Source organism: Marmota marmota, unplaced genomic scaffold (genome assembly GCF_001458135.2).
Source record: "Marmota marmota marmota unplaced genomic scaffold, marMar, whole genome shotgun sequence".
In the NCBI taxonomy this organism is placed as follows: domain Eukaryota; kingdom Metazoa; phylum Chordata; class Mammalia; order Rodentia; family Sciuridae; genus Marmota; species Marmota marmota.
Genome location: NW_025999982.1, coordinates 702,866 through 729,551, shown reverse-complemented (window position 1 = coordinate 729,551; position 26,686 = coordinate 702,866). Strand labels below are relative to the sequence as shown.

At 51.3% G+C, this 26,686-nt stretch overlaps 5 protein-coding genes and 1 non-coding gene across 15 annotated transcripts in view; 4 read left to right on the top strand and 2 right to left on the bottom strand.

Moving 5' to 3' along the window:
- Notch4 (notch receptor 4) overlaps positions 1–8,626 on the top strand; it is a 28,029-nt gene extending 19,403 nt beyond the window's left edge. For 3 of the 7 annotated variants that reach the window (XM_048805064.1, XM_048805063.1, XM_015487500.2), the window contains 12 exons: positions 1,095–1,347; positions 1,572–1,684; positions 2,541–3,064; positions 3,604–3,987; positions 4,094–4,269; positions 4,743–4,959; positions 5,152–5,233; positions 5,321–5,450; positions 5,933–6,228; positions 6,446–6,593; positions 7,091–7,188; positions 7,375–8,626. In XM_048805064.1, coding sequence (XP_048661021.1) covers positions 1,095–1,347; positions 1,572–1,684; positions 2,541–3,064; positions 3,604–3,987; positions 4,094–4,269; positions 4,743–4,959; positions 5,152–5,233; positions 5,321–5,450; positions 5,933–6,228; positions 6,446–6,593; positions 7,091–7,188; positions 7,375–8,088 — 3,135 coding nt within the window. In that variant the 3' untranslated portion in view covers positions 8,089–8,626. Of the gene's footprint in view, positions 1–1,094; positions 1,348–1,571; positions 1,685–2,540; positions 3,065–3,603; positions 3,988–4,093; positions 4,270–4,742; positions 4,960–5,151; positions 5,234–5,320; positions 5,451–5,932; positions 6,229–6,445; positions 6,610–7,090; positions 7,199–7,374 lie in introns of all 7 variants that reach the window. The other 4 variants (XM_015487501.2, XM_048805067.1, XM_048805065.1 and 1 more) reach the window with 4 other exon arrangements.
- Positions 2,047–2,119, bottom strand: Trnaa-ugc. The gene has a single exon. It is a non-coding gene; the product is annotated as a tRNA-Ala (tRNA).
- A 1,445-nt stretch (positions 8,627–10,071) lies between the features above and the next one.
- Positions 10,072–12,165, top strand: Gpsm3 (G protein signaling modulator 3). Its single transcript, XM_015487499.2, has 4 exons — positions 10,072–10,503; positions 10,724–10,823; positions 11,019–11,218; positions 11,437–12,165. The coding sequence occupies exons 1-4, from the start codon at positions 10,288–10,290 to the stop codon at positions 11,572–11,574; spliced, it is 654 nt and encodes a 217-aa protein (XP_015342985.1). The 5' UTR covers positions 10,072–10,287; the 3' UTR covers positions 11,575–12,165.
- A 521-nt stretch (positions 12,166–12,686) lies between these two features.
- On the top strand, positions 12,687–16,680 carry Pbx2 (PBX homeobox 2). Its single transcript, XM_048805071.1, has 9 exons — positions 12,687–12,855; positions 13,721–13,794; positions 14,011–14,258; positions 14,336–14,547; positions 14,723–14,858; positions 14,958–15,111; positions 15,485–15,573; positions 15,691–15,777; positions 15,911–16,680. Exons 1-9 carry the CDS (start codon positions 12,815–12,817, stop codon positions 16,001–16,003), a joined length of 1,134 nt encoding a protein of 377 aa, XP_048661028.1. The 5' UTR covers positions 12,687–12,814; the 3' UTR covers positions 16,004–16,680.
- Positions 16,681–18,085: 1,405 nt separating this feature from the next.
- Positions 18,086–21,515, top strand: Ager (advanced glycosylation end-product specific receptor). Of its 3 annotated transcripts, none has more exons than XM_048805070.1 (11): positions 18,086–18,119; positions 18,507–18,626; positions 18,743–18,935; positions 19,117–19,181; positions 19,289–19,376; positions 19,474–19,656; positions 19,797–19,927; positions 20,116–20,257; positions 20,535–20,561; positions 21,007–21,133; positions 21,254–21,515. In XM_048805070.1, exons 4-11 carry the CDS (start codon positions 19,161–19,163, stop codon positions 21,348–21,350), a joined length of 816 nt encoding a protein of 271 aa, XP_048661027.1. In that variant the 5' UTR covers positions 18,086–18,119; positions 18,507–18,626; positions 18,743–18,935; positions 19,117–19,160; the 3' UTR covers positions 21,351–21,515. The 3 variants fall into 3 exon arrangements, with proteins under 3 accessions (XP_048661027.1, XP_015342983.1, XP_048661026.1); XM_015487497.2 differs by lacking the exon at positions 18,086–18,119 and adding an exon at positions 18,193–18,347 and having other exon boundaries at positions 18,520–18,626; XM_048805069.1 differs by lacking the exon at positions 18,086–18,119 and adding an exon at positions 18,215–18,347.
- A 236-nt stretch (positions 21,516–21,751) lies between these two features.
- On the bottom strand, positions 21,752–24,288 carry Rnf5 (ring finger protein 5). Of its 2 annotated transcripts, XM_015487496.2 has the most exons (6): positions 24,042–24,288; positions 22,997–23,015; positions 22,790–22,902; positions 22,622–22,676; positions 22,428–22,545; positions 21,752–22,313 (listed from the first exon to the last, which is right to left on the bottom strand). In XM_015487496.2, the coding sequence occupies exons 1-6, from the start codon at positions 24,179–24,181 to the stop codon at positions 22,216–22,218; spliced, it is 543 nt and encodes a 180-aa protein (XP_015342982.1). In that variant the 5' UTR covers positions 24,182–24,288; the 3' UTR covers positions 21,752–22,215. The 2 variants fall into 2 exon arrangements, with proteins under 2 accessions (XP_015342982.1, XP_048661030.1); XM_048805073.1 differs by lacking the exon at positions 22,997–23,015 and having other exon boundaries at positions 24,042–24,169.
- Between the last annotated feature and the right edge of the window lie 2,398 nt (positions 24,289–26,686).

Here is a 26,686-nt window from a genome sequence, read left to right as displayed (position 1 = left end):
TATCCCAGAGAGAAGCCCCAGGACCCCTTTGTGCTGGGCCAACTTCCAGGAGTGAGTTAGGAGGTAGGAAGTGACTGAAGCAATATCTACTCTACTCTCATCCCCACCAAACTCGTGATCCTCCTGCCTCAGCCTCCCAAGTCGCTGGGATTACAGGCGTGTACCACTATTCCTGGATCCTTTACTTCACTTTTAAATTTTAGTTTTAACCTTTTTATTATGAACATTTTCAAATATATACAAACTCAGTGTGCTTGACTGAAAGCAGTGAACTTCTGTGCACTCATTTCTATTTCATGTCCTACTTCCTGAAACTCCCCCTTCCAGAAGTTTCCAAAACATTTAACTTGTTCCTACCAACCTTCTGGCCACTGCTCAGTTTCTTTGTAAATTTTTTATCAACTCTCCAAAGGCTTCTTGTACTCCATTCTTGCATGCTCTCTTTCCTCCTGCAAGAACCCAGCATGTGGTACAGAATCATCAATGACATTCTCTCATTAGCAGAGAGACATGAAGAAACCAGAAAAAATGATTATGGAGTAATAGACTTGAACTTCAGGTCTGCTATCTTCAGCCATATGACTTGCACAAGTCACTTTACCTTTGTGGGACTCAGTTTCCTTTTCTGTGAAGTGAGGATCATGTGAGATAATCTATATAAAGGGTTTTAGGAGGTTTTTCTGAGGTTATGTATATAAAGCATGTAATAAATACTCGTTACCTCTCCCCTCTGATTGACTGATAGCTTCATAGAAATAGGAATGAGCTCTAATTTTGCCTGTATTCCTAGTACCTAAAACAGAGCCTGGCAGAAGGTGGGCATCCAATACAAGTTTATGAAGTAATGAAGTATGAGACAATCTGGAGGGTGTATTGGTAGGGGAAAGGGTTTGTTTGGGACTAGGGGAGGGTTAAGCTGTGTGTTACTGAACAATAATGTATCATGTGGCATTGAGATAGAATGCTCAAGCTACATGTGTCAGCGATGGATGGTGAGTTGAGTGAAGTTGTTGGGCTGGAAAGTGGGGGGCTGAACAGACTGCTTTGAGCTGGGCTCATCCACTGGTTACATCTCTGATCCTTCATCCCTGTAGTGTGCCCCAGGCTACAATGGACAGAACTGTTCAAAGGAAATTGATGCTTGTCAGTCCCAACCCTGTCACAACCATGGAACCTGCACCCCCATACTTGGAGGCTTCAACTGCGCCTGCCCTCCAGGTTTTGTGGGTCTGCGCTGTGAGGGGGATGTGGATGAGTGTCTAGACAAGCCTTGTCACCCGACAGGCACCGCGGCCTGCCACTCTCTAGCCAATGCCTTCTACTGCCAGTGTCTACCTGGACATACAGGTGAGGCCTTGGTGTGTATGTGGTGGGGGGGTGAAGACATCTAAGCAGACCACGGAGACCTAGACAGTCCTCACCTATGAGACAGCCTAGTCCCCTTGTCTATCCCCTGCCTCCATGTGCTATCCCAGAGAAGATGCTCCAGGATCCCTTTGTGCTGGGCCAACTTCCAGGAGTGAGGAGGTAGGCAGTGACTGAAGCAATATCTAGTCTCATCCCCATCACAGGCCAGTGGTGTGAGGTGGAGATAGACCCCTGCCAGAGCCAGCCCTGCTCCCATGGAGGATCCTGTGAGGTCACCGCAGGACCACCCCGGGGTTTCACCTGCCACTGTCCCCAGGTAAAAGACCACAAAGCTGCCTTCTCTATTGCCTTCTATACCGATAAAAGGTGAGAATGCCTGAGCTGGAATCCTAGAGGGGAGCATAGGAGATCATCAAAGTGTGACTTATTGGAAGGAGCCATCTTAAATTCCCAGCAGTAAGTGGCTCTCAGAAGCAGTCAGGGGAAAGGAGTCAGGGAAAAGGTAGGATCATGAAGGGAATGTTCAGAAACCATAGGCATTGCCTAAGATCAAAAGCTCCTGGATAAGTTACTTTAACTCTGTGTGTGGATCCCTGATGCATGGGATTGGATTAATAGTAAGCCATGGTTCATGATACACTCATCATTGGTTTGTGCCTAATCCTTTTTCCCCCTCCTCGGAGGTACTGGGGATCGAACCCACGGCCTTGTGCATGCAAGGCAAGCACTCTACCAACTGAGCTATATTCCCAGCCCCTGTACCTGACCTTTTATTTTAGTGTTTTAACAATATTACATCCATGAACCTAACCCCAAAAGTTCAATATTAATAACTTACTTCTACTTATGTTCCCTTCCTTGGAGAAAGAGGAAGGCATATGATCCTGTCTCCAAAAGGATGAACATAAGAATATAATAGAATTCAATTCTATTAAGAATTTATTAAGACTTTGTAGTCTTTCAGGACTTTTATTATAATGGCAAAGTTCATCCATTTTTGCAACAATGTCCTGTCATTGCATGAAATTATCATGCAACATGGTTCCAAATCCATAAAATGATGAACCTGATGAGAGTCTAGGACCCTCTCTGCACTAATCTAACCCAGAGTTTTCTTGGGGGAGTGGGAATAATAATATAAGGTCCTTCCCCAATGTCTTCCCCCTATACAGGGTTTTGAAGGCCCCACCTGCAGCCACAGAGTTCCTTCCTGCGGCATCTATCACTGTCACCATGGAGGCCTGTGTCTGCCCTCCCCTAAGCCAGGATTCCCACCCCGCTGTGCCTGCCTCAATGGCTTTGAGGGTCCTGACTGCCTGACTCCACCAGCTCCTCAGGGCTGTGGCCCCCCCTCCCCATGCCTACACAATGGCAGCTGCTCAGAGACCCCTGGGTTGGGGGGCCCAGGCTTTCGATGCTTCTGCCCTCCTGACTCTCCGGGGCCCAGATGTCAGAGGCCCGGAGCAAAAGGGTGTGAAGGCAGAAGTGGAGATGGGGCCTGTGACACTGGCTGCAGTGGCCCAGGAGGAAACTGGGATGGTGGGGACTGCTCCCTGGGGGTCCCAGACCCCTGGAAAGGCTGCCCCTCCCATTCCCGGTGCTGGCTTCTCTTCCGGGATGGACAGTGCCACCCACAGTGTGACTCAGAAGAATGTCTGTTTGATGGCTACGACTGCGAGCCCCCTCCATCCTGCACGTGAGCCTAGAGCCCACTGTGGCTGGGGTATAAGGGGATGAGAGAGTGAGACATAGATGTCTGAGTTACAGGGTGACCATAGTCTCAGGCTCCAGGGAATTTCCACCCTAATAACCATTGCTAAGTAGGGCTTGAAGACTCTGGACTCCAACCTAGAATAATGGGATGGCATCAACACTTTATGTGGGACACAACCTCTTTCTAGGCTCCTCTCTAGTCCTTTCTAGTTCTGGGGCTTGGTCCTCAAGCTTGCCTTCTTAATTCATGTTGCCATGGAATCTCTCTCTAGCAACCAGCATCCCTGAGGGAAAAGGGCTCTCCTTCAGGGAAAAGGGCTCTCCTTCAGGGAAAAAGAGCTTGGGAAAGCAGGGAAAGGATGGTCTCAGGAGAGGATGTCAGGGTGTTTGGGCCACCATCCAGGGATGCACAGCTACCCCCACTTAGCAACCAAAGGGCTATGGAATGTCAGGAATTTCCTCTGGGTAAAGAGGGGTGTCAGGTTTTAGGGGGTTCTCAGTTCCCCTCTTCTCACCCTACAGTCCAGCCTATGACCAGTACTGCCGGGACCACTTCCACAATGGGCACTGTGAGAAAGGCTGCAACACCGCAGAATGTGGCTGGGATGGGGGCGACTGCAGACCTGAAGATGGGGACTTGGAGTGGGGGCCCTCCCTGGCCCTGCTGGTGGTGCTGAGCCCAACTGCCCTGGACCAGCAGCTACTTGCTCTGGCCCGCGTGCTGTCCCTGACTCTGAGGGTGGGGCTCTGGGTGAGGAAGGATAGTAATGGCAGAGACATGGTGTTCCCCTATCCTGGGGCCCGGGCAGAAGAAGAGCTAAGAGGAACCCATGACCCCTCACATGCAGAGGAAGCAGACCCTGATATGCAGCTCCTAGGCAGGGAGAAGGACTCCCTCGGTGCTGGGTAAGAAGTGGATGGAGGGAAGTCCAGATACTAGTTTGTTTTCCCATGGGGCAGAGGGTTGGGAGCCAAGTTACTGACACACGTCTCTAACATGCCTCCCCTACAGGTTTGTGGTGGTGATGGGTGTAGATTTGTCCCACTGTGGCCCTGACCATCCAGCATCCCGTTGTCCCTGGGACTCAGGACTTCTGCTTCGCTTCCTTGCAGCAATGGCTGCAGTGGGAGCCCTAGAGCCCCTGCTGCCTGCACCCCTGCTGGCTGCCCACCCTCACACAGGCTCTGGTAGGTGACACCCGCCACTTCTCCTGACCTTTGTGCTCATGTCAGTAATAGGCAAGAGATAAAACAAAACAGGATAGCTGAAACCAAAAATATTTTGTGGGAACTTGCCCTCCTTTTAACAACTCTTTACCTGGTTCTCCTCACAGCCTATTGGTTCTGTAAGTACTTTCTAAACTCTGACATAGCCCTCCAAGAAACCTCAGGTTCTAATTTAACTTCTTTACTAGATGTGGGTACCCAGTCATCTTTGTATTAAATAGTTCGTAGTATATGAAAGAATAACAACTGTTATATCATGCTTACTATGTGTGTTGCTCTAGCATTTTATTGTTAACTCATTTAACCCCAAGAGGCAGGTATTATGTCCATTTCACAGATGAGGAAACTGAGGCAGAGAAATATTGTTGTACTTGCCCATGAGTAGAACTAGTCCCACCAGGAATGACCTCCTTGTCACTGTATCTCTCCACTAGCACCCACCAAACAGCTTCCCTGGACCTTGCTGTGCTCGCCAGTTGCTGGGGTGCTTCTCCTGGCCCTGGGGGCTCTTCTTGTCCTTCAGCTCATCCGACGTCGACGCCGAGAGCATGGGGCCCTCTGGCTGCCTCCTGGCTTCACTCGAAGGCCTAGAACTCAGCAGACTCCCCGAAGACGCAGGCCCCCACTGGGCGAGGACAGCATTGGCCTCAAGTGAGAATGAGGAGGAACTCAGGCTCAGGAAGGGGAATCTGTCCGTGGAGATATTTATGGTCAAAGCAATAAGAAATGCTATTGCAAAAGTTGAAAACAGAGAAAGATGAGGGGCAGGAAGGCTGCTGGAAATCTTGGAGACTCTTATTGGTCCTAACTTGTGTAACCTGTACCCAACTCACTTCCTTCCAGGGAACTGAAGCCAGAGGCAGAAGTGGAAGAGGATGGAGTGGTGATGTGCTCAGGCCCTGAGGAGGAAGAAGAGGTGAACCAGGTGAAAGGGCTAGGGCAGAAATAGTATGGAGTTGATAGAATAAAGAACAAGTCAATGGCCTTCACTGATTCTTGCTTTTGCCCCAAGGCTGAAGAAATGGCCCCACCCTCCAAGTGCCAACTGTGGCCACTGAGTGGTGGCTGTGGGGAGCTCCCTCAGGTGGCCATGCTGACTCCTCCTCAGGAATCAGAGATTGATGTGAATGCCTGTGGACCAGGTATGAACCAACCCAGACCAAGAAAATGAAAAAATGCTTTTTAATCCTTTTAAAAGCAGAAAAGTCCTTTAGTGTCAGAACTGGAGGAACTAATGTTGGAATGAGTGCCTTAGAATAGTGATTCTCAAAGTATGGTCCTCAAAATGCAGCATCACCTTGGAATTTGTTAGAAATGCAAATTATCAGGATCCACTACAAAGCTATTGACTCTGAAATTGAGATATTGAGCAATATGTGTTTTAACAAGCCTTCTAGGGGAGTCTGATTCAGACTCAAGTTTGAGAATCACTGCCCTAGAATGTTAAGAGAATTAAGGCTTTCTTATTTTTATAGGTGAGGAAACTGAAGCTCAAAGTAGGAAAGTCATTTAAACACAAAATCAAAAGCCAGAGCCTAGCTTCCTCATATCTCTTCTTGTGATTCTCCCTAAGATCCTCCTCCTGTGTCCTTTTGATGGACCCATTACTCATTCTCACCCACAGATGGGGTTACACCCCTGATGTCTGCAGTCTGCTGTGGGAGAGTGGAGTCCAGGACCTTTCAGGGAGCATGGTTGGGAAGTCCTGAGCCCTGGGAACTTCTGCTGGATGGAGGGGCCTGTCCCCAGGCTCACACAGTGGGCACTGGGGAGACCCCTCTGCACCTAGCTGCCCGTTTCTCCAGACCAACTGCTGCCCGCCGCCTCCTTGAGGCTGGAGCCAACCCCAACCAGCCAGACCAGGCAGGGCGTACTCCACTTCATGCTGCTGTAGCTGCTGATGCACGGGAGGTCTGCCAGGTAAGCATACACTGGGGTCCTCAAAGGGAAAAGGGTGATCTTACAAGTTACACTGGGTAGAAGCATTCTCTAGTGTTTGACATAAGAAATTGATGTGAGATTGAGGACCTGAAACAAGGAAGATGGTTGTATATGGATTGGTAAAAGGGTTAAAAGTCTGAGGGACCTGAGTTAACAGTCCAGAGTACCCCAGAGGTCACAGCTTCTGTCCTTACAGCTCCTACTGGGCAGCAGACAGACTGCAGTGGACGCATGTACAGAGGACGGGACCACACCCTTGATGCTGGCGGCCAGGCTGGCGGTGGAAGACCTAGTTGAAGAACTGATTGCAGCCCAAGCAGATGTCGGAGCCAGAGATAAATGGGGTGTGGAAGGGCGGGGGTAATGTCATGCCATAGAGTTAAGCAGACTGGGGCGTAAGATGAGGTGCAAAATATAGGGGCAGCAGAGAAGGGCTGCAGCAGTTGGAGGGCATACCCCTGCCCCTCCATCTGGTGGTAAAACTGCTGCTGTACGGTGACAGTACGGAGTAGCTGAGTTTCTCCCATAATTCTCAAACACACACACACACACACACACACACCGTCCAAACCCACGGGAAACTGGGATAAGGGAGAATGTCTGTGGGGAGGAGAGGGAGGTCTCCCGGTCCCACCGACCCCAGAACAATACCCATTGTCCCTCCAGTGCGCCACTGACGTCACCAAGGCAACGCTTCCTGCTGGCTGGCGGTCCCCAGGGCAACGCTTCCCGCCTTTGAGGGGCTTAGAAGCCCTCCCCCCAAGGCTAGAATCCGTGGGAAACAGGAACCCAGGCTCCTGGTCCCCAGCTGCTGCGTTAACACCCTCCCCTTGTCCTCTAGGAAAAACTGCACTGCACTGGGCTGCTGCTGTAAACAACGCCCGAGCCGCCCGCTCCCTTCTACAAGCTGGAGCCGATAAAGATGCCCAGGACAGCAGGGTCAGAACGGGTATCTGGCTGCCCATATTTTAAAAAGAGGAAAGGACCAGTGATTTGGAAAGCGCGGGAACCCCAGAAAACCTGAAGCGGGAGGGGCCAGTAACCAAGCCGTTGGAGCCTGGTAGGACTCGTTCTGTGGGCGTGGCCTTCCCTGACCTCACCCCCTGGCTGTTTCCTTCCGGACAGGAGCAGACGCCGCTGTTCCTGGCTGCCCGGGAAGGAGCGATGGAGGTAGCCCAGCTTCTGCTGGGACTGGGGGCTGCCCGAGGGCTGCGGGACCAGGCTGGGCTAGCGCCCAGCGACATCGCACGCCAGCGTAACCACTGGGATCTGCTGACGCTACTGGAAGGGGCGGGACCACCAGAGGCACGTCACAAAGCGACGCCGAGCCGCGAGACTGGGGCCTTCCCGCGCGCGCGGACCGCGTCAGGAAGCGTGCCTGCGCATGGAGGCGGCGCCGTCCCGCGCTGCCGGACGCTGTCAGCCGGAGCGGGCCCGCGTGGAGGCGGAGCTTGCCTGCAATCTCGGACTTTGTCCGTAGACTTGGCCGCGCGCGGGGCCAGGGCCTATCCTCATTGCCGGAGCCTGTCGGGAGGAGGAGCAGGAGGGGGCCCGCCGTCCCGCAGCCGTAGATTTTCTGCAGGCATGCGTGGGTCTCGGCCCAACCCTGCAATAGTTCGGGGAAAATCAGGAGTTGTGGCCGCCCGCGGGGGCAGGACAGTAGCGGATGATTGGCCCTGTGATTGGGTAACCCTGGAGACCTGCGGCCCCTCCCCCAATATTCCGATCCCGCCTCCTTGCCTCACTCCTTCCCCAGAGCGGGGATCCCCTCAAGTTGTCTGGGGTCTCCCAGTTGAGCAAGTCATTCCCTTAAACTCCGAAGGAGAGGGTCAGAAATAGAAGGATAGTAGGGAGAGGGGAATCCTAAAAATGATTAAATGACTGGGTGTCTGGAAGGCCTGCCAGACTTTAAAATTAAGGCCCAAAAGTAGAGGGGGTAGTTTCCCTCCCAAAATGAGTGAATGCCCACCTCAACAGGCATGGTATTCCACGTAGAGAAGCTGAAGCACTAAAGATTTAGGATGCTGGGATGAGGCAGGCCCAGGTCATCCTCTAGAAAATAAACATGAGAGGCTACAAGAGGACAAAGTTCATGGAGAGAACTACCCCTAAACCAGAACTAGGAACTGCGGGCAGATGTTCCGCGTTCCCCCACCCCCACGCTGTGGTCAACAAATAGCTAAAACTTATAGAGCACCTACTGTGTGCCAGGCACTGTGTGGATGCTGAAAGGTAGCTAGTCCAGCTGATGACTCCTTGCTCGCCCTGACCCCATCAAAGAAACTCCATGCAGGGATGAAGCGCCTCCCTTCTAGTCACTGCCATCTCTAGTGAACCCCAAATCTCACTAGTAATAAAGCTGATTTAAAGCATTAAATTTTTTTGTGATGGGTTGTGGAGTGGAATGGGAAATAATGGAGCTTCTGCATAGTGTTGGGGATTTAGTGCCCCAGGCTCAACATTTGGATCGGAACTTTAAATACTGTTTAAGAGCAAGAGTAAGTACAGTCCCATGTTCATTTTGGATGTAATCTGAAAGCAAGAATTTCTAGTAGCCCAAGGAGAATACATACATACTAGGCCATGTCCCTCACCAAGTGCATTTAGGAGATTCCTAAGGCCTCAAGTAGAGGAAGATGGAGAGAGAACATCTTAAAGGAACCAACCACCTTTCAGCAACATGATTACACCTCGTTGATACTGATAAGCCTGAGATGTGGAGGCCTGAGAAATTTTGAAAGCTAATAATTACCATTTATTGAACATTCACTATGGGTCAAGTGCTGTATCACAATCTTCACATCAATATATAAGGTAGGTGCTATGAAAGCCCCATTTTACTCTCAAAATCTGAGGCACAAAAGATTTTGTTTATCCACAATTGCAAGGTATTAAGTGGCATATCCAGATCTCTTTATCACATTTCATGGTCCCATCCACTCAGCTGTGGCCAGGTAGCCATTTAAAGATCCCAAAGGTCTACCGTGTTCCCTCCTCGATATCATCCAGTCCAACATCAATCGAAGGCCAAGCCAGGAAAGTTGTCCTCTCTCCATTTCTAGATCCCTCATTCATGACCTAACATTTTCTCCTGCCCCTTATCTGCATTAAGCTGCAAATTGCCAGAATGAAACCTGTTTCTATTTTTCTCACATTTGATGCACTTTTAGGGGAGGGGGCGAGGGGTGAGGGTACCAAGGATTGAACCCAGGGGCACTTAACCACTGAACCATACACCCAGCCCTTTATTTATTTGAGACAGGGTCTTGCTAAGTTGCTTAGGGCCTCACTGAGTTGCTGAGGCTGGCCTCAAACTTGTGATCCTCCTGCCTTGCTAGGATTATAGGCATGAGCCACTGCACCCTTAACCCTTAAGAGCTAAACATCTAGTGGGCAGGAATAATTATTCAATCCTAAATTCTTTTAAAAAATATTTTTAGTTGTAGATGGACACAATATCTTTATTTAGTTTTTTATGTGGTGCTGGGTATCGAACCTCACAAATACTAGGCAAGTGCTCTACCACTGAGCTACAATCCCAGCCCTCAGCCCATAATTCTTGAGTAACTATTGCATGTGGGAACCAGTACTAGGGATACATGTGTACACACACACACACACACACACACACACACACACACACACACTGCTCTGAGTGCTCTGCTTTCCACTGGAACCATGTGCCTCCTAATCCCAATAAGTCTGAGGGGAGTTGGGAAGGGCCAAATCCTAGGTCTGTTTTAGGAAGGAAAAGGACCTGGTTTGGGGGAGGGGGATCCTGAAGAGTGAAACCACACTTCCTGTATAGCTAGTTCCTGTGTTGACAGAAAGAGCTGGGGGGGGGGCAGTGAAGGGAGCTAAATTGGGGGTTGGGAGGCTACTGAGGCTCTGGAGAGAAGACCAAAGTCTCCCTCCCCACCCCAGAAACGTCTCCACTCCTGCAGCTGGAGGAGTTGTTCCCAGTCTTTATGCTCCCCTGGGGAGAGGGGTCAAACAAACTGTTTGGGTGGGAAAAGAGAATGGAGGAAGTTGACATGGATGGGCGGGGCCGTGGGGGGGCTGACCAGGAACCCAGCTTCCTGCTCAGTGCCCAGGCATCCATCCCCCAGCTCACCCCCACCCCTTCCAGCCCCCACTCCCCTCAGGAACCCAAGGTTCCGGCCCTCCTCCCAAATCCCAGTCACCCCTCCCCCATCAGTTTCTCCCCGAAAGGGGATGGAGGCTGAGAGACCCCAGGAAGAAGATGGTGAGCAGGTGAGCTGGGCACTAAGTGGGGAGGCTAACTCTGTCGAGAGAGAAATGCAAGGACCCAGAGTAAAGATCTAGTGACGGTGGACCTAAAGGACTTGAAAAGGCTTGGGCACCCTAAGGCAGGAACAGAAACACAGGAAATGGGACACTGACCTATCCCTCTGCCCACCCTACTCCCTCCACCTACCGGGGCTTGACTGGAATGTATGTCTCTTGGCATCAGGGACCCCCTGAAGAAGAGCTGGGCTGGCCCCCTCTGAACTCCACCATTCGGCCTTGGCGATCTGCTCCTCCATCCCCTCCTCCTGGAACCCGCCACACAGGTACCCCAACGCACCCAGGGAACCCCCTGACCCTGGTGCCCACATTCTGACTCCATCCCTACCTCTCCAGACTCCCCATCACACCCCCATGGCTCTGACCCAAAGTCCCTAGTCACTTCACCCTCTCACCATCCCCCACTGCTCCAATCCACCAACTTCTCTGGGTCTCTGAGCCCTCCTCCCTCCTCTCCCCAGCCATGGGGCCCCGTTCGGCCTCCCTGCTTTCCCTGCAGACTGAACTCCTTCTGGACCTGGTGGCTGAGGCCCAGTCCCGCCGCTTAGAGGAGCAGAGGGCCACCTTCCGAGCCCCTCAGAATCCTTCAAGCCTAGCTCCAGTCCCACCTCGGCCTCTCGAGGACAGAGAGCAGCTCTACAGCACCATCCTCAGTCACCAGGTAAGACACCCCCAGAAGGTCTGGTCTCTTGGCCCCTGTTCTGTTAGGATCTACTCCTCTTTGTCCCTAGACATCTGCCCCATACCCAGTCCCCAGTCCCCCCATCCCCATCATAGGCTTCCGATCTGCTCCCCCGACCCCACCAAGCCAGCCTTTGCTCCTCTCAAGGATACCTACCCCCCAGTCTTTACCAATGCTTTCTCCCTCCACTCCTCCAGTGCCAGCGCATGGAAGCCCAGCGATCAGAGCCTCCCCTCCCACCAGGGGGGCAAGAGCTCCTGGAGTTGCTGCTGAGAGTTCAGGGTGGGGGTCGAATGGAGGAGCAAAGATCCCGGCCCCCCACACACACCTGCTGAGACTTGAGTCTCCAACTAGCCCCTCCTTCCTCCTGGGGCTCAAAGCTGGGCAGCCAATGTATGCCCTCAACCTTGCCTGGCATGGGTACCAGAGACTGGAAGACCCAGCAGAAATTACAGTGATCACCACCCTCAGCACCTTCCCTGGGAACTGGAGGGGGTGAAAGTCCTCAAATCCTGGGAATAGGCAAGGTAGGATGGTCATTGAACTTCCTCAAGTATTCTGGAGCTTGAGGCTGTAAGAGGATCCCAGCCATCAATCTCAGGCAGTAACTGGGAGTCCCTGTCCTGAGCTATCCAGCTACTAGGCAGGGTGTGAGGGCTCAGGCCTTTCCCTCTCAAGGCAAGTCTCCTAAGGTTATCACTTGATAGACAGCTCTACCCTCCTTCCCCATAGGAAGAAAGGGAGGGTGGGCACAGTATAGAAAGATCAAGAGTATTTTCTCATCCCTGCCTTGAGCACCATCTAGCACCCAATACAGAGGGCCTAGCAGCTGTGAATGGACCTTTAGCCTGCCCACCCTCCCTCCCCACTGCTGCTGAGTTTGTCTGATGTTTTGATTGTATAAATAAATGTAATTCCCCTCTGGACTGAAGATTGATGTCTGCGGGGTGGGAGGGTGGAGAATAGGAAGGTGAGGCCAGGGGCGGCCTCTTTCCCCAGTCTGGCCAGAGGCCAGCTCCCCTCCCTAGCTGGTTAATTACTGGCTCATTAAGCAGCGGCTGGAGACCTCCCTAATTATCTCCCCCAGCCCCCCTCTCCTGGTTTTAATTAAGTAGAACAGGGAGGGGAGTCATTAGAACAAGAAATATGAACTGAGCTGCCTGTGAACCCGGGCATTCCAGCGGCTAGAGTCGGTGTCACCTAGGGTGGAGACTCAGAACCCAGGAGGTGGACACCCCAGCCCCCAGCACGCCCCCCTCCCCGGCCACGGAAGTCCAGCCCCCGGGCCTTCCCTTAGTGCCCCGAAGTGCCAGTCTCCTCCCCTCGTCCCGTCTTCCCTCTCCCCTCCTCCACTCGGTCTCAGTTCCTCTGTTTCAGTGTGTCTCTCTCCGCCCCCGGCTCCTCCCTGTTCCTCCTCTCTTCTCCCCTCCTCTTCCNCGGGGGGGCCTGGGATTGGTGGGTGGGGAACCTGGGGGCCCTGGCGAGCCTCCCGGTGGCGGAGACCCCGGTGGGGGTAGCGGGGGGGTCCCGGGAGGCCGAGGGAAGCAAGACATCGGGGACATTCTGCAGCAGATAATGACCATCACCGACCAGAGCCTGGACGAGGCCCAGGCCAAGTGAGTGCCCCCACCCCGGGACCCCACACAGACCCACAGGACCCCATTCACAAGCTGAGTCTTCTGGGAGGCCCCCCCCCCCAACTCCAGGGCCCTCTCAGGATCCTACAGCTCTCTTCTCTCCCTTAGCCTGGGATCCCTGAGCGAAGTGATCTCTTTCAAAACCTCCTTTCACCCCCAGGCCCTGAAACCTCCAGAGGGAAGCCCAGGTGGTCTCCCCCTCCTAACCTTTTGCTGACCCCCCACACTCATCCCTTTTCATCTCCGGAGCCCCCTTCTGGCTCCCAGACTCACAAACTGTTCTTAGACCATGCTGTTTCCTCCCCTAACTCTCCACCCAGCCTGCCCCATTCTCTCCAGATCTGGGACCTCAACACCCCTTCCCAAAGGTCCTGACAGTCCTCTCCAACCCATGGCCCCAGCCTCCAAGGATCCTCACCTACCCTTCTCCCTCCCTTTCTAGATACCTTATACCGAACTCCTCCCTTACCTGGGCACCCCCAACCCCTCTCTGCCACCTCAAAATTCTGATCCTTCTCCCCTTTAGCATCCATCCCTTTTTCTGAAATCTACCTAGTCACTCTCATTTTTCCAGTTTCCCCCAAATCCCTTCTTCACAGCTTTTCGTGACCAACTCCCAAAGTCCCCAGCCCACCATGGTGCCTTTTGCCTTCTGCCAATATCTGCTAATAAGCTGAATAGCTTTCCCATGTTCGGAAGCTGACTGCTACCCAGGAACCATCCCCCAACTCTGCTTTCTTCCTCTGCAGATTTCCTCTTCTCTCTCCTTGCCCTCTCACACTGCTATGGTTCCCTTGCTGTTTAGCTCCTCAACTTTTCTTTCTCTACTCCCATTCTTCCTAAGGAAACACGCCCTAAACTGCCACAGAATGAAGCCTGCTCTCTTTAGTGTCCTGTGTGAAATCAAGGAAAAAACTGGTATGTGGGGGTCTCCCTCTTGAATCCTCAACTCTGGGGACAGCCATGTTTACTATGGGGCTGAGTTTGACAACTTGGGACCCTGAGGAAAGGTATTGCTAAGAGAGACTGGGGAAGGAACCAAAGCCTGTAGACTTGGGTTTACAGGAGGCAACAGGAAGACTGAACTTTGGGTAAGGGGTGTCGTGTCCCTAAGTCTACTTACCTGCATGCTAGGCCTCAGCATTCGAAGCTCCCAAGAGGAGGAGCCAGTGGACCCACAGCTGATGCGCTTGGACAACATGCTTCTGGCAGAGGGTGTGGCTGGGCCTGAGAAGGGGGGAGGCTCAGCTGCAGCCGCTGCAGCCGCAGCAGCCTCTGGGGGTGGTGTGTCCCCTGACAATTCCATCGAACACTCGGACTATCGAAGCAAGCTTGCCCAGATCCGCCACATCTACCACTCAGAGCTGGAGAAGTATGAGCAGGTGAGGAGAGGAAGCTAGGGTGGGTGGAGGAGGCAGCTCTTTGGAGGGAATACTAAAGCCAAAGGGCTTCTCACCAGCCCACCTGTTCCCCACTACAGGCATGTAACGAGTTTACAACCCATGTCATGAACCTGCTGAGGGAGCAGAGCCGCACGCGGCCCGTAGCACCCAAGGAAATGGAGCGCATGGTGAGCATCATTCATCGAAAGTTCAGCGCCATCCAGATGCAGCTCAAGCAGAGTACCTGTGAGGCCGTCATGATCCTTCGTTCCCGTTTCTTGGATGCCAGGTGGGGACCAAGGACTAAGACCAGCCCCCAGTACCAGGCTCTTTCCCATTTCTCTCCAAGACCCTGAGCCACCATGTTGCATAACATGGTACTCCACACAATGATGCCCCCTAGAGTCCCACAGTATGGCTGCCAGAATGCTAACATCCTCGCTACTCTTCTCCATCCTTTGTAGACGGAAACGCCGTAACTTCAGCAAACAGGCCACTGAAGTCCTAAATGAGTATTTCTACTCCCACCTGAGTAACCCATATCCTAGTGAAGAGGCTAAGGAGGAGCTTGCCAAGAAGTGTGGCATCACTGTCTCTCAGGTAATGTGGGAGTTTGGGAAGGAGTCTTTGGGCAGAAAGCTCTCAGATCCTACTCAATGAGGGGTTTCCACCTGACTCTCTTTGCCCACCATCCCACAGGTCTCCAATTGGTTTGGTAATAAGCGAATTCGGTATAAGAAAAATATTGGAAAATTCCAAGAAGAGGCAAACATCTACGCTGTCAAGACTGCCGTATCAGTCACCCAAGGGGGCCACAGCCGCACAAGCTCCCCAACACCCCCTTCCTCTGCAGGTGGAGCTCACTGCCACCCTGGCTGTTTTACATACTTCCTGCTTTTGTTCCCACTTCCTATCTAGGCATGATCCTATCAGAGAACTTTGGGGGTTGAGAGGGACCAAGCTGAAATGGGGTGGTAATGTCAGTGGACATAGGCCATTCCAATGAAGTTGCTTCAGCCTTTCTTCCAGTGGGTGGCCAGGGAAGGCTTTGGAATCTATTCTGAGTGCTGGAATGTTGTTTTGTGGATAATTTGTATACAGCTATACATATGTCCCTACAGAGCTAATTTAGAGGGCTTTCTGGAACCTGAGAGTTGTGTTCATCTCCTGTCTGCCACCACAGACTCCATTATACTCTTCTCTAATTCCCTCTTTACTCCTCCAAGGCTCTGGCGGTTCTTTCAATCTCTCAGGATCCGGAGACATGTTTCTGGGGATGCCTGGGCTCAACGGAGATTCCTATTCTGCTTCCCAGGTCAGGTGCCCTATCTCCTTGAGTGGGACTTTCCCAAACTCTAGTTTCTCCTCTTTAGGGTACAAGACATCCTCTGAGGCTTCTTTTCACTGTTTTACCTTCCTCTGCTGCCTGCAGGTGGAATCACTCCGACACTCCATGGGGCCAGGAGGCTATGGGGATAACCTTGGAGGAGGCCAGATGTACAGCCCTCGGGAAATGAGGGTGAGTGGATACTCAACTCGCTCTCGCTCGCTCTTACCATGTTGGGAGGGCCTTTCCCCAAGCAGTGTTGTCCACCCCACCTCCACAGAATTTTCCAGGACCCTATTACTACTGTCTTTCTCCCTTTTTCCAGGCAAATGGCGGCTGGCAGGAAGCTGTGACCCCATCTTCAGTGACATCCCCCACAGAGGGACCAGGGAGTGTTCACTCTGACACCTCCAACTGATCTTGCCCCTCAGGATCACGGGGGGTGGGGGCTCTCATAAGGCGACTCTTGAAGAGGACGCAGGCATCCAGAGGACAAATCCCTAACAGGAGAAGCACAAGAAAGAGAAGGGCGAATGGGGTCAACCCTCCCCAATTAGACTCTCAGTGCTGGGGGTGCTGACTACATGGCAGGGAGAATGGGGCCCTTTAGGGAAGTGGGGTCTATCTCCTCCTTTTTTCCTTTTTTGTCTTTTCCCCCTTTTCTCTTACACAGCAAATCAGACACCTATTTCTCAGACCCCTTTTTCTCACCCCCGCCATACACACTCACATACAACTATTCTGTTTCTGTGTACTCCCCCACTTACCCTCCCCACCCTGCTAATATGCTCTGGAATCTGGAGATGTCAGCCCTGCCCGACCCAGAGATGCCAAAAATGGGGACTCGACTTCTGGACAAATGACATGGGCCACGCCCCCTGTGCATCCCCACCCCCTTCCCCTCCAGACGGCTTTATTACCTCATATGCAGCTCATCTTAAACCAATAGAATCGCTCGGTGGACGAGAGTGTCTGACTCAGATATCTACCTCGGAGGGAGTTTCTGCTACTTTAGGGAATTGTTGACTGGGCTTTGGGATTTTTTTGTTGTTGTTTTTTGTTTTTGTTTTTAAAGAAACGAAACCCTGGGATCCATCTGTATCGTCTATTTTTATTTTTTGGTGGTGGTGGTGGTGGTGGTGGTGGTGGTGGTGGCGGCTCTTAATTTTTTAGTATGGGGAAGTAGTTTTGTTTTCTTTTTTAAAATAAACATACTTTTTTAATATAATTTCTTGCTTTCCCATATTAGAGGTGATAGCCAAAGGGGTCTCCATAAGAGGGGAACCAACAATACTAGTGAAGAAGCCCACCTGGCTCTATGCCTGTTCATCAGAAAGTGAATTTTACAGAACACCAAGCCCTTCCCTCTAAAATCACTTAGGTGTTCTTTGCTTATGCAGGCAGTTTCTGTTGTATTTGGAGCAGAGGCAGTAAGGGGTTTGCCTTGCTGGCCCCCTATATCCAACCCCCTTCCCAGGCCCCTTCTTGGCCCTGGTGTGTGAGGACCTCTGACTTCACTATCTACAGTATCACACCTGGAGAATGGGAACCTTCAAAGCTGCAGCCTCTGACTGGACTTTTCCCTCCTGCAGAAATTCCTGGGAAGCCAGAAATTATAGATCCTGCTTCTGAACTCATGGCCGGTGTCCCACAACCCTTGGGCGGGCTAAACTCAACAATTGAAGAAATTGAAGTTGCCACCTTCCCCATGTGACACATCTTTTAATTAAATCTTTTTTTTTTTTTCTTTAATTGTCATTTGCAGATTGGAGGATAAAGAACAGAGAGGGGATTCTTGCCAAATATGTTAAATATGGGTTGGGTGCTTATATATGTATTTCCCTCAGTTTCCCCAAAAATGAGGTATCTTTTTTTCTCACCAAAATTAAGGGGGTGGGGAGAGGTGGGAGGTTGCAAAAATCCAGGTATGGGGGAAGAAAAAACACTGTCCCATCCTTGGCCCTGAATCCTACTATCTAATCCCCTCAAACATCCTCAGGATTTTACAAGACTGTCAAGAGTGGGGAACCCCTCCCATTAAAGATCCTAGCAGGATTGGGGAACAGGTTGGGAGTGTGATGGGTGGGGGGTGGGAGGCACGGGGCCAGGGGCAGTTCTCTCCTCACTTGTAAACTTGTAGTTTCACAGAAAAGAAAAACAATTCAGTTTTAAATAAAGAAATTTCTTTTTTCCCTGGGTTTAGTTGAGAATTTTTTTTCAAAAAATGAAAGACCCTAGAAGAAAAAATTTTTCTCTCAAAGCCCCAATAGATTTCTTCCCAGTCCCCTACCCTGTTCCTCATCATTCAGGCCCCAAGTCCATCCCTGGAGACAACAGCTGAACCCTGTTGCTTAGCAACCATGCCTAGTCAAAATGGGGCTCCAGGCAGCCCTCAGCAAAGGAATGATGGAATATGAATGCAGTGGGGGGCTCTAAGAGAATGAGACCTACAACTGGAAGAAGTAACTTAAGAGGTACACTCCTCACCCCCAGGGAAGTGGTTGTGTCCAGAGTTGGCAGTGCCCAAGGGTGAGGTAAGAACTGCTGCTTCTAGCACCTGAAGGACTCTTGTTCAAGAAGCATGAATTCCTAGCATTCCCTGCAAAGGGACAAGACTGGGAGATGGGGGCAGGGGAGAGGGTGCAAGCCCCACCCAGGGCGGTGACCACTAAAGGGAAAGGGACAGACAGGAGCCTAGGAAAGAAGCAGGATGGCAGCAGGGGCAACGGCTGGAACCTGGTTGCTGGTCCTCAGTCTATGGGGTGAGCCATTCCCTGCCCCCAATGATTCTCCCTGGAGAAAACACTTTGCCCATAATTTCCCTGGAATTTTTCTAGATCTTGGACACTTGCTTTCAAGTTCTTAACCCACGCTCCCCTAATTTCATTAGCCTATCTCCCTTCCTGCCCCTTCTACCTCAGTGCTGTTTCCCAGGGGCAGTAGTAGGCAGTCAAAATATCACAGCCCGGATTGGAGAGCCATTGGTGCTGAACTGTAAGGGCGCCCCCAAGAAACCACCCCAGCAGCTGGAATGGAAACTGGTAAGCAGGGCCCTGTCCCAATTTTCATAGAGACCTGTGATAGCTTGCATCCCCATCACTGTTCGATCAGACTTTCCCAGAGAACTGGCATTGCTCAGGCCCTTCTCTGTCTCCAGAATACAGGCCGGACAGAGGCTTGGAAGATCCTGTCTCCCCAGGGAAGCCCCTGGGATAGTGTGGCTCGTGTCCTCCCCAATGGCTCCCTCCTCCTTCCAGCAATTGGGATCCAGGATGAGGGGACTTTCCGGTGCCGGGCAACCAACAGGCATGGAAAGGAGACCAAGTCCAACTACCGGGTCCGAGTCTACCGTAAGGGTTCCAGGGCCTTGCCCAAGGCCCACTTCTCATCTAAGAAAAAGCTTTCACTCCCAGCCCTTGACTTCTTGGCCCTGGTGTGTGAGGACCTCTGACTTCACTACCTACAGTATCACACCTGGAGAATGGGAACCTTCAAAGCTGCAGCCTCTGACTGGACTTTTCCCTCCTGCAGAAATTCCTGGGAAGCCAGAAATTATAGATCCTGCTTCTGAACTCATGGCCGGTGTCCCAAATAAGGTAGTGGAAAGAAGCGGCAGAAGCAGAAAGTGGTGCTGTGAATGTGGTTATGTACTGTATGAATATATCTCACATTTTCAATGATGAGGTTACCACTCTTTCTTCAGGTGGGGACATGTGTGTCCGAGGGAAGTTACCCTGAGGGAACTCTTAGCTGGCACTTAGATGGGAAACCCCTGATACCTGATGGAAAAGGTGAGTCCCCAGGTGCACACCCCCCTGCCCCACAGCTTCCTTCTTCTTGGATCAATATCTCCCACCTGGATGTCTTCTCTTGTCCTCCCTCCCATAGGAGTGTCTGTGAAGGAACAGATCAGGAGAAACCCTGAGACAGGGCTCTTCACACTCCAGTCAGAACTGATGGTGACCCCAGCCCGGGGTGGAAATGCCCACCCCACCTTCTCCTGTAGCTTCAGCCCAGGCATTCCCAGGCGCCGGGCCTTGAACACAGCCCCCATCCAGCCCAGTGTCTGGGGTGAGCAGATGGGGAGAGCCCCAAGTTCCAGTGAACATGTTCTGGAAGTATGGTCCTCCCGGAGGCAGGGGTCAAGCCCACACTCACCATGACCACTCCCAGGTGTTAACACTCAACCTCGTGCCCCTTCCTGCCCTCAGAGCCTGTGCCTCTGGAGGAAGTTCGATTGGTGGTGGAACCAGAAGGGGGAGCAGTAGTTCGTGGTGGGACCGTGACCCTGACCTGTGAAGCCCCTGCTCAGCCCCCTCCTCAAATTCACTGGGTGAAGGATGTGAGTGACCAGGGGGAGCTGGGAGGTAGAGTGGCAACTGGAAGAAGTAACTGGCAATTGGAAGAAGGGCAGAGGGCTAATGGAGGAAAGGTGGGCAAGGAGCTGCGAAAGAAGACAGGGTATCTTAGGCAGTGGAGACATGTGGATGGGGATTTTGTAATAGCCTAGTGTCCCCCTTCCTCCACCAGGGCATGCCCCTGCCCCTTCCCCCTAGCCCCATCCTGCTCCTCCCTGAGGTAGGGCCTCAGGACCAGGGGACTTACAGTTGCGTTGCTACACATCCCAGCCATGGGTCCCAGGAAAGCCCTGCTATCAGCATCAGCATTACAGGTAAGACCATTTCCCAAATTCCTGAGACCCTGGGCCTGGGATGAGGGACATAGTAGGCTCCAACTCTCTATCCCTTCTGGCATTATCCCCAAGAGCCATCCTACCCCACCCTCAATGCACCCACACCCAGGTCTCTGCCCCACCCAAATCCTGCCAAGAGAACAGCCCAGCCTCTCTCCTCTGAACCAGAGGGAAAGACTCCACTGTCGCTCCCACCAAACAGTCCTTTCCCAAACTGAAGTCTTTCCTTCTGACTTGCCCCAACTTTTTCTTCCAGAAACTGGCGAGGAGGGGCCAACCACAGGTGAGGGATTAATTGGAACAGAGTCAGAGAAAAGCAGACAGTCCCTTCCACATGGACTGGGGAGATGGTCAACAAGAAAGGAATAGTGGGAGGACAGCAGAATAGAATAGACAATATGATTGATGTATGTACATTCCATGTATGTATTATATGTCGAAATACATTCTGCTGTCATGTATGACTAAAAAAAAAATAAAAATAAATCATGTGGTTAAAAAAAAAAAAAAAAGGAATAGTGGGGCTGGGGTTGTAGCTCAGTGGTAGAATGCTTGCCTAGCATGTGTGAGGCCCTGGGTTAGGTCCTCAGCACCGCATAAAGATAAATAAATAAATAAAATAAAGGTATTGTGTCTCATCTACAACTAAAAAATAAGAAAGAAAGAAAGAAAGGAAGGAATGGTAAAAAGTGAAGGCTGTGCCCTCAATTTTCTCCATCTCCTTACAGGATCTGTGGGAGGATCAGGGCTGGGAACTCTAGCCCTAGCTCTGGGGATCCTGGGAGGCCTAGGGATAACTGCCCTCCTCATTGGGATCATCATGTGGAGAAGGAGGCGACGCCAAGGAGAGGAGAGGTGAGTGAAGAAAGCCAGATGCCTCAGATTTAGGGCTTCCAGGCAGCCAGTGAGGGGTGTGGGGGATGGAACAATGGAGAGCTAGGAGCCATATGTGGAATTCTCCCCAATCCTCCTTAGGAAGGCCCCAGAAAACCAGGAGGAAGAGGAAGAACGTGCAGAGTTAAATCAGTCAGAGGAGCCGGAGGCAGCCGAAAGTGGAACAGGAGGGTCTTAAGGGGACCCCGGTCAGATCCTGTCCTTCAGTTCCCTTGCTTTTTTCCCTTGAACTGTGCTGGCCCTAAACCCCGTACAATCTCTACCCCACCTCAACACACTTTCTTCCACAACCAGAGCCCTCCACAAACCATGCTGAATAAACACCTGATACATCTTGCCCATACTGTTGTGTCTTCTGTTTATGTGTATGTGTGTGTGTGTGTGTGTGTGTGTGTTTGTGTGACAGAGAAAGAGAGTGTGAAGGGGTTGGGGGAGGGACTTATCCCCTGTACCTTGAGAGCCCTGAAGGAGGCTTCCACATTGCTCTCACTATACCAAACATCTATTTAAGTTAGGGTGAAGAGGCTTCTCTCCTGGAAGGAAGAAGAGAAGGAAGAACTTGGGAAGAGTTCCCATCAATATATTTTACCTTTTTTATTGAACTTGTAATAAAGGAGGTAGTGGGGGCGGGGTGGTTGTTTAAAGTCAAAACTCATATTAGGCACTGGGGAGAGAAAAATTAAATTAAATCAACAAGAGGAATGGAGGAAAGTCAGAGGGAGACTTGCCCACCTTTCAACATCAAATCAAGAAATCAGGGGAAGCAAAACATTAGGTGAGAGGAAAAAGGGCACTCTTTTCAGTCTGCCCTCCTTCCACAGGGCTGGGAGTTACTACCCAGCAAGGGAGTGAGAGAGTTCAGAGGCGGGTCTCTCATCCTATGCACAGTTGTTGCTGCTCCTTCCCATGCCCTCCTGGAGAGTGGCCTCAGCCAACAGAAATTGAGGGGTCAGGGAATGGGGTTCCAGAAGTAAGGAAGGGTCAGCAGGGACCCCCAATACTGATTCTCCTCTGGCTGGAGGTGGGCAGGAAGAAGACATAGCTCAAATACTGAGCAGCCAGAAAAAGAAGAAAATGGCGAGAAACAGGAAGAGGGAATCCTGCCAGCTGGAGGCCGGGTGACCCTGTCCCAGATCCACACCTGTGGGAGAAAGGAAAGCTGCAGAAGCACATACTCCTAGGCCACGAGGGAACCTGGTGGGGGTGGGGGGTGGTTGAGGGGATTCCCTGAGAAGAGCTAAGGGAAGACTCTTACCTGCACCCCTGCGGAAAGGCTCATGAGCATTGAAGACAGTGGTGAAAAAGCCAAAGGGAAAAGCACCAACACCAAATGAGAAGTGAAAACCCCCGGTATCACCAAATGGCTGGAATCCCTAGGGAAGAGACAAAGTCAGGGGAACAAGGCATATCTTTGGCAAGGAAGGGACACAACTGGACAAGAAGACTCACCCCTCTGCTCTCTGGAGCTGGTCGCTGGCCCTGGGGGCGGGGTGGAGTTTTCAATCTGAGGGTGAGAAGAGAAGACTGTCAAGAGGGATCTTTTCCTCTCTTCTTTGACACCCTCTTCCTGGGACAGAAGCCTTCATCCTTGCCTCAACACTACCTCTAGTCTCTCACCTGGGATCCTGGGGCTTCTGGCTCCCTCGCCCGTAAAGTGGGACAACCTTCTCTCTGCTGATACCAGCTTTACACACTGGGCACTCTTGCCGCTCTGGCCGTGTCTCCAGCCACTGGAGAGAAACAAATGCAGTGATTTCAACTACATAGAAGGGTCTTCCAGCTCCTCAGACCTCCCCATTTCCTTTCCATATCCTGAGTACGCACCTGATGAAGACAGGGCCAACTGGATGGGGGGGAGGGGAAGAAAAAAAATGGTCAAACTAGCTACAAAAAAGAGACACAGACCCCAGACTTAACAGAATCCCATCTCTCCCATCTTCCCAGATATTACCTGCTATTTCTTTTCATATTTTCTGCAACATCTACCACACTAGCCAACCTGGCCTTCCTGCTTCACTGATATAACACCTAAATCTCTATCCATCCACAATACACTCAACCTTCTCCTCTCCTCCAACCCCCCCTCTCTTTTCTTTCAACTTAATTTTCAATTCTCTTCAACCCACCCCTTTCCAGACCCAACCCCTTTTAGCCCCCATTCCTCCAGACCAAACCCCCTTTGCTAGCACATTCCCCGCCATTACTCTCACTTTTAAGCTTATTCAAGTTCCTTTTTCCACAACGTTTTCTCAATCCTGCCCCTCCACAGTCCATGTCTCCAGGTTTGTCTACTACCCACTTCCAGATCTCATCTGAATGTGAGCCCATATTCCTTGGGTCTCCTCTATTCAACTGATGCATGCCTGTCCTAACCTTTGAGTCTCATCCGTTTCTACTTGTTCAGTTTAAAAAAAAAAAAAAAAAACTATTTTTTTCTTCTACCTTTTTTATTGGTGCATTATAGTTGTACATAATGATGGGATCTGCAGTTACACATTCATACACGCACACAATATAAGAATTGGGCCAATTTAGTTAAAAAATTCTTAACTTCCTTGGGATAAGGTGCCCTCAGGTCCCACCTGCACAGATGTGTAGTTGTCCCCATTCCGGTCCAACCTCCTCCTTATAACACACCACATACGCACCAGCTCCTATCCTAGTTCCTGAGACTGTCCTTTCCACAGATATCATCTACAGATGATCCCTCCTCCCACACATAGCAGAAAAGACGTATGTTCCCCTCCTCAGGCCTCACCCACAGAAATGGACCCTCCGATTATCAATGTGATTGTAGGGTTCCCCGCTCCCGGGCTCTCCAGTATAGAGGTAAGCCCCACCACCTTCAGCCCCGATCCCAGACTCTCACCAGTACAGGTGGCCACACACACTGACCACAGCTTCCCGAGCGGTCTCCAAACATATATTACATTCGAAGGTCGCGCCCGCCCCGCCCCGCTCGCGGTTTGGCCCTTCGGGGCCCCCGTCCTCCTCTTCTGCTGCTGCCATGGCCGGTTCTGTTTCGCCCCCGCGTACCCCTCAGTCCACCTAAACACACACGCCCCAAAAAACAAGAAGCCGCCTCCTGCCCACAATCATTGGGCAGGCTTCAAGGTTTTCTAATCGCTATTGGTCTGAATGCTTGCCAATCACATAAGATTCAAGAGAAAGGATTGGCCCAAAGAGTGGGGGCGGCAAAAGGTTTAGGCGGCCCTGCCCTTCAACAATGATTATTGGTTGATATAGTCACTGTCAGTATGCAACACCAAGGGATTGGTAACAAGTCGCTAAACTCGGTCCTGTCACCCAGCCAAGGAGGGTTTTATTTGTCTGAGCAGATGCCACTCATAACTAAAGGCCAGAAGCAATTGGTTCGGGACTACTTGAACTCACCCACTATATTAAGCCCCTTTCTTTCCTTCATTTCCTCTTTCAAAGAATGTCCGGATTCCTATTGGACTTTGGAGCGTATAAGCGATTGGCTGGAACTCCACGGAAAATGGTGGTTAAGGAAAATGCGCCTGCGCAGCACGCGGCGGGATGGGATGGACCGACTCTATGAGGGTTGAGCCTTCTCTAGTCCCACCCCTTCATCTCTGTCTTGTCGCCATGGTGACTGCTCTACAATTGGTGGGTCTTGCAGTTCAAAGGCTTTGGCTCGGCCTCATCCGGGTCCTTCGGCTGTGGCCTTTTTGGGCTGATTGGGCTGTTTTCTTTGCCTGTGATTGGCCGAAGCCGGAAAAGCCGGCGCAGATCTTGGAAAAGAGGGCAAAAATACTAGGGTCGCGGGGTTCAAAATGGCTCCGGCCTCTTTGGGTAACGTAGAGGGCAGAACTTGGGTCCACCCCTCCCTCTTCGTGAAGAAGGGAACAGAATTGGGATTAGCCCGACGTTTGGATGGTGCGAACTTCGACCTTCGGCGCTGGTGTTAACCTAACTCCTTCAGCTGGACGATTCAGCCCGCCCCTCTTTAGGTGATCTACAGAACAGAATAGAGTTAAAGGCCCACCCCCTTGTTCATGTGACTCGGAGCCCAACAGTAGACCACAGCTCTGTCCTAAACCTTAACAGAAAAGGTCTGGTTCCACCCCTTTATGAGTGGGTGCAGAAAGGGCAAGGCCCGCCCCATTTTAGGTGACTCGCGGCAGAATGGGGTTAGGCCCGCCCCTTCCTTCTTGTAGTTTGCCCAGCAGAACTGGGGTCTTCTTCCTGGGCTGGACCCCTGGGAGCTTGGGCCTTTCCTACAGTGGCCCTCACTGTGTGGCCCAAGGAGCAGAACTAGGTAACAGTTCTCTTATCAGTGTTCTATACAACCTCTTCACCAGGGCATGTAAACGCATGCAGGGTATAAGTGTTCCTGGGGGCGGGAGGCAGACAGAGGCTGAGGGCAGTTAAGCAACACCCTGAAAAAAGGTTCCATGTGATTCAATAAGAAAAGATGAGAAGCTGGAAGAACTAGGGAGGTGAGGATTTAGGAGACTTGAAGAAGTTTAGGAAATAAGATATTGAAATGGAGAGATGGAGACCCAGGAGGGAGGAGTGATGGGATGGATGATCCTGATAATGGGAGTATGAGGAAGAGAGGTGCAGGGACTGTGAGCTAGATACAAAATTTAAAGAGGAATACTTACCCAGAAAAATCACCATTCTTCCTTACTCTCCCTCCCACCCCGCCAGGAAGCAGTATCTTAATACCCAAATTCCATTGGAAGAAAAAAATGCATCCAGATTCTTTGTTAGGGGAGGGAATTGTCTCAGCTTATTGAGTAAAGAGACTGATAGGAACTTGGAAAGATGTGCTGAGGTAAATGTGCATGGAAGTGATGGACCGGGAGAAGGCTAGATAGGGTGAGAGTGGAGGAGGGAGTCTGATTGCTGAGAGATGGGGTTGGGGGGAGGGAGGGACAAAGGGCAAAAAGACCAGACCAGAGAGCTGGAGGGCGAGGTGGGGAGACATGGAGTCCTGAAGAGAAGAAGAAAAGAGGTGAACTTATTGCTTGGAATATATTAGGTGCTTGATATGATAAATGTTTGGGATTGAATGGGGGACAGGAGAAACGGTCTTTGAGAAGAGCTGAGGGGACGGGGACGAAGCACAGATAAAGGAGTTAAGGAGAAAAAAAAAATCAGAGCAAGTAAAAGTGGCACACACCTGTCACCCCAGCCACTCTGGAGGATCGCAAGTTGGAGGCCAGCCTGAGCAACCTAGCGAGAGACCATGTCACAGAATTTTAAAAATTAAAATATATATATTAAAGCATATTTTTTAAAAATACACACACACACACTTTTTAAATATTAGGGATGTAACCCAGTGCTTGTCTGGCAAGTAAGAGGTCCTGGGTTCAATCCCCAGTACCACAAAAAAAAAAGAAAAAACTGGCAGTAAGAGGTTGAGCTTATGAGGAATGAGGGAAAGGAATGTGCAGATGGAGGAATACAACAAGGGCTCTTGGCCCGTGAGTGCTGAAAGGGGGTGGAGGAAAAAAGATACAGCTGGAGACGAGCAGAGCC

Bases quoted from the DNA above. Each gene is read 5' to 3' on its own strand.
- Gpsm3 (XM_015487499.2), top strand. From the start codon at position 10,288: ATGGGCGGGGCCGTGGGGGGGCTGACCAGGAACCCAGCTTCCTGCTCA. The intron at 10,504-10,723 runs GTGAGCTGGGCA...TCTTGGCATCAG, and splicing joins AGGAAGAAGATGGTGAGCAG to GGACCCCCTGAAGAAGAGCT. The intron at 11,219-11,436 runs GTAAGACACCCC...CCACTCCTCCAG, and splicing joins GCACCATCCTCAGTCACCAG to TGCCAGCGCATGGAAGCCCA.
- Pbx2 (XM_048805071.1), top strand. From the start codon at position 12,815: ATGACCATCACCGACCAGAGCCTGGACGAGGCCCAGGCCAA. The intron at 14,259-14,335 runs GTGAGGAGAGGA...GCTTCTCACCAG, and splicing joins AGCTGGAGAAGTATGAGCAG to CCCACCTGTTCCCCACTACA. The intron at 15,778-15,910 runs GTGAGTGGATAC...CCCTTTTTCCAG, and splicing joins ACAGCCCTCGGGAAATGAGG to GCAAATGGCGGCTGGCAGGA.
- Ager (XM_015487497.2), top strand. From the start codon at position 18,296: ATGGCAGCAGGGGCAACGGCTGGAACCTGGTTGCTGGTCCTCAGTCTA. The intron at 18,936-19,116 runs GTAAGGGTTCCA...TCCCTCCTGCAG, and splicing joins CTACCGGGTCCGAGTCTACC to AAATTCCTGGGAAGCCAGAA. The intron at 21,134-21,253 runs GTGAGTGAAGAA...AATCCTCCTTAG, and splicing joins CGACGCCAAGGAGAGGAGAG to GAAGGCCCCAGAAAACCAGG.
- Rnf5 (XM_015487496.2), bottom strand. From the start codon at position 24,181: ATGGCAGCAGCAGAAGAGGAGGACGGGGGCCCCGAAGGGCCAAACCGC. The intron at 22,677-22,789 runs GTGAGAGACTAG...TCTCACCCTCAG, and splicing joins CAGAAGCCCCAGGATCCCAG to ATTGAAAACTCCACCCCGCC. The intron at 22,546-22,621 runs GTGAGTCTTCTT...TCTCTTCCCTAG, and splicing joins CAGCTCCAGAGAGCAGAGGG to GGATTCCAGCCATTTGGTGA.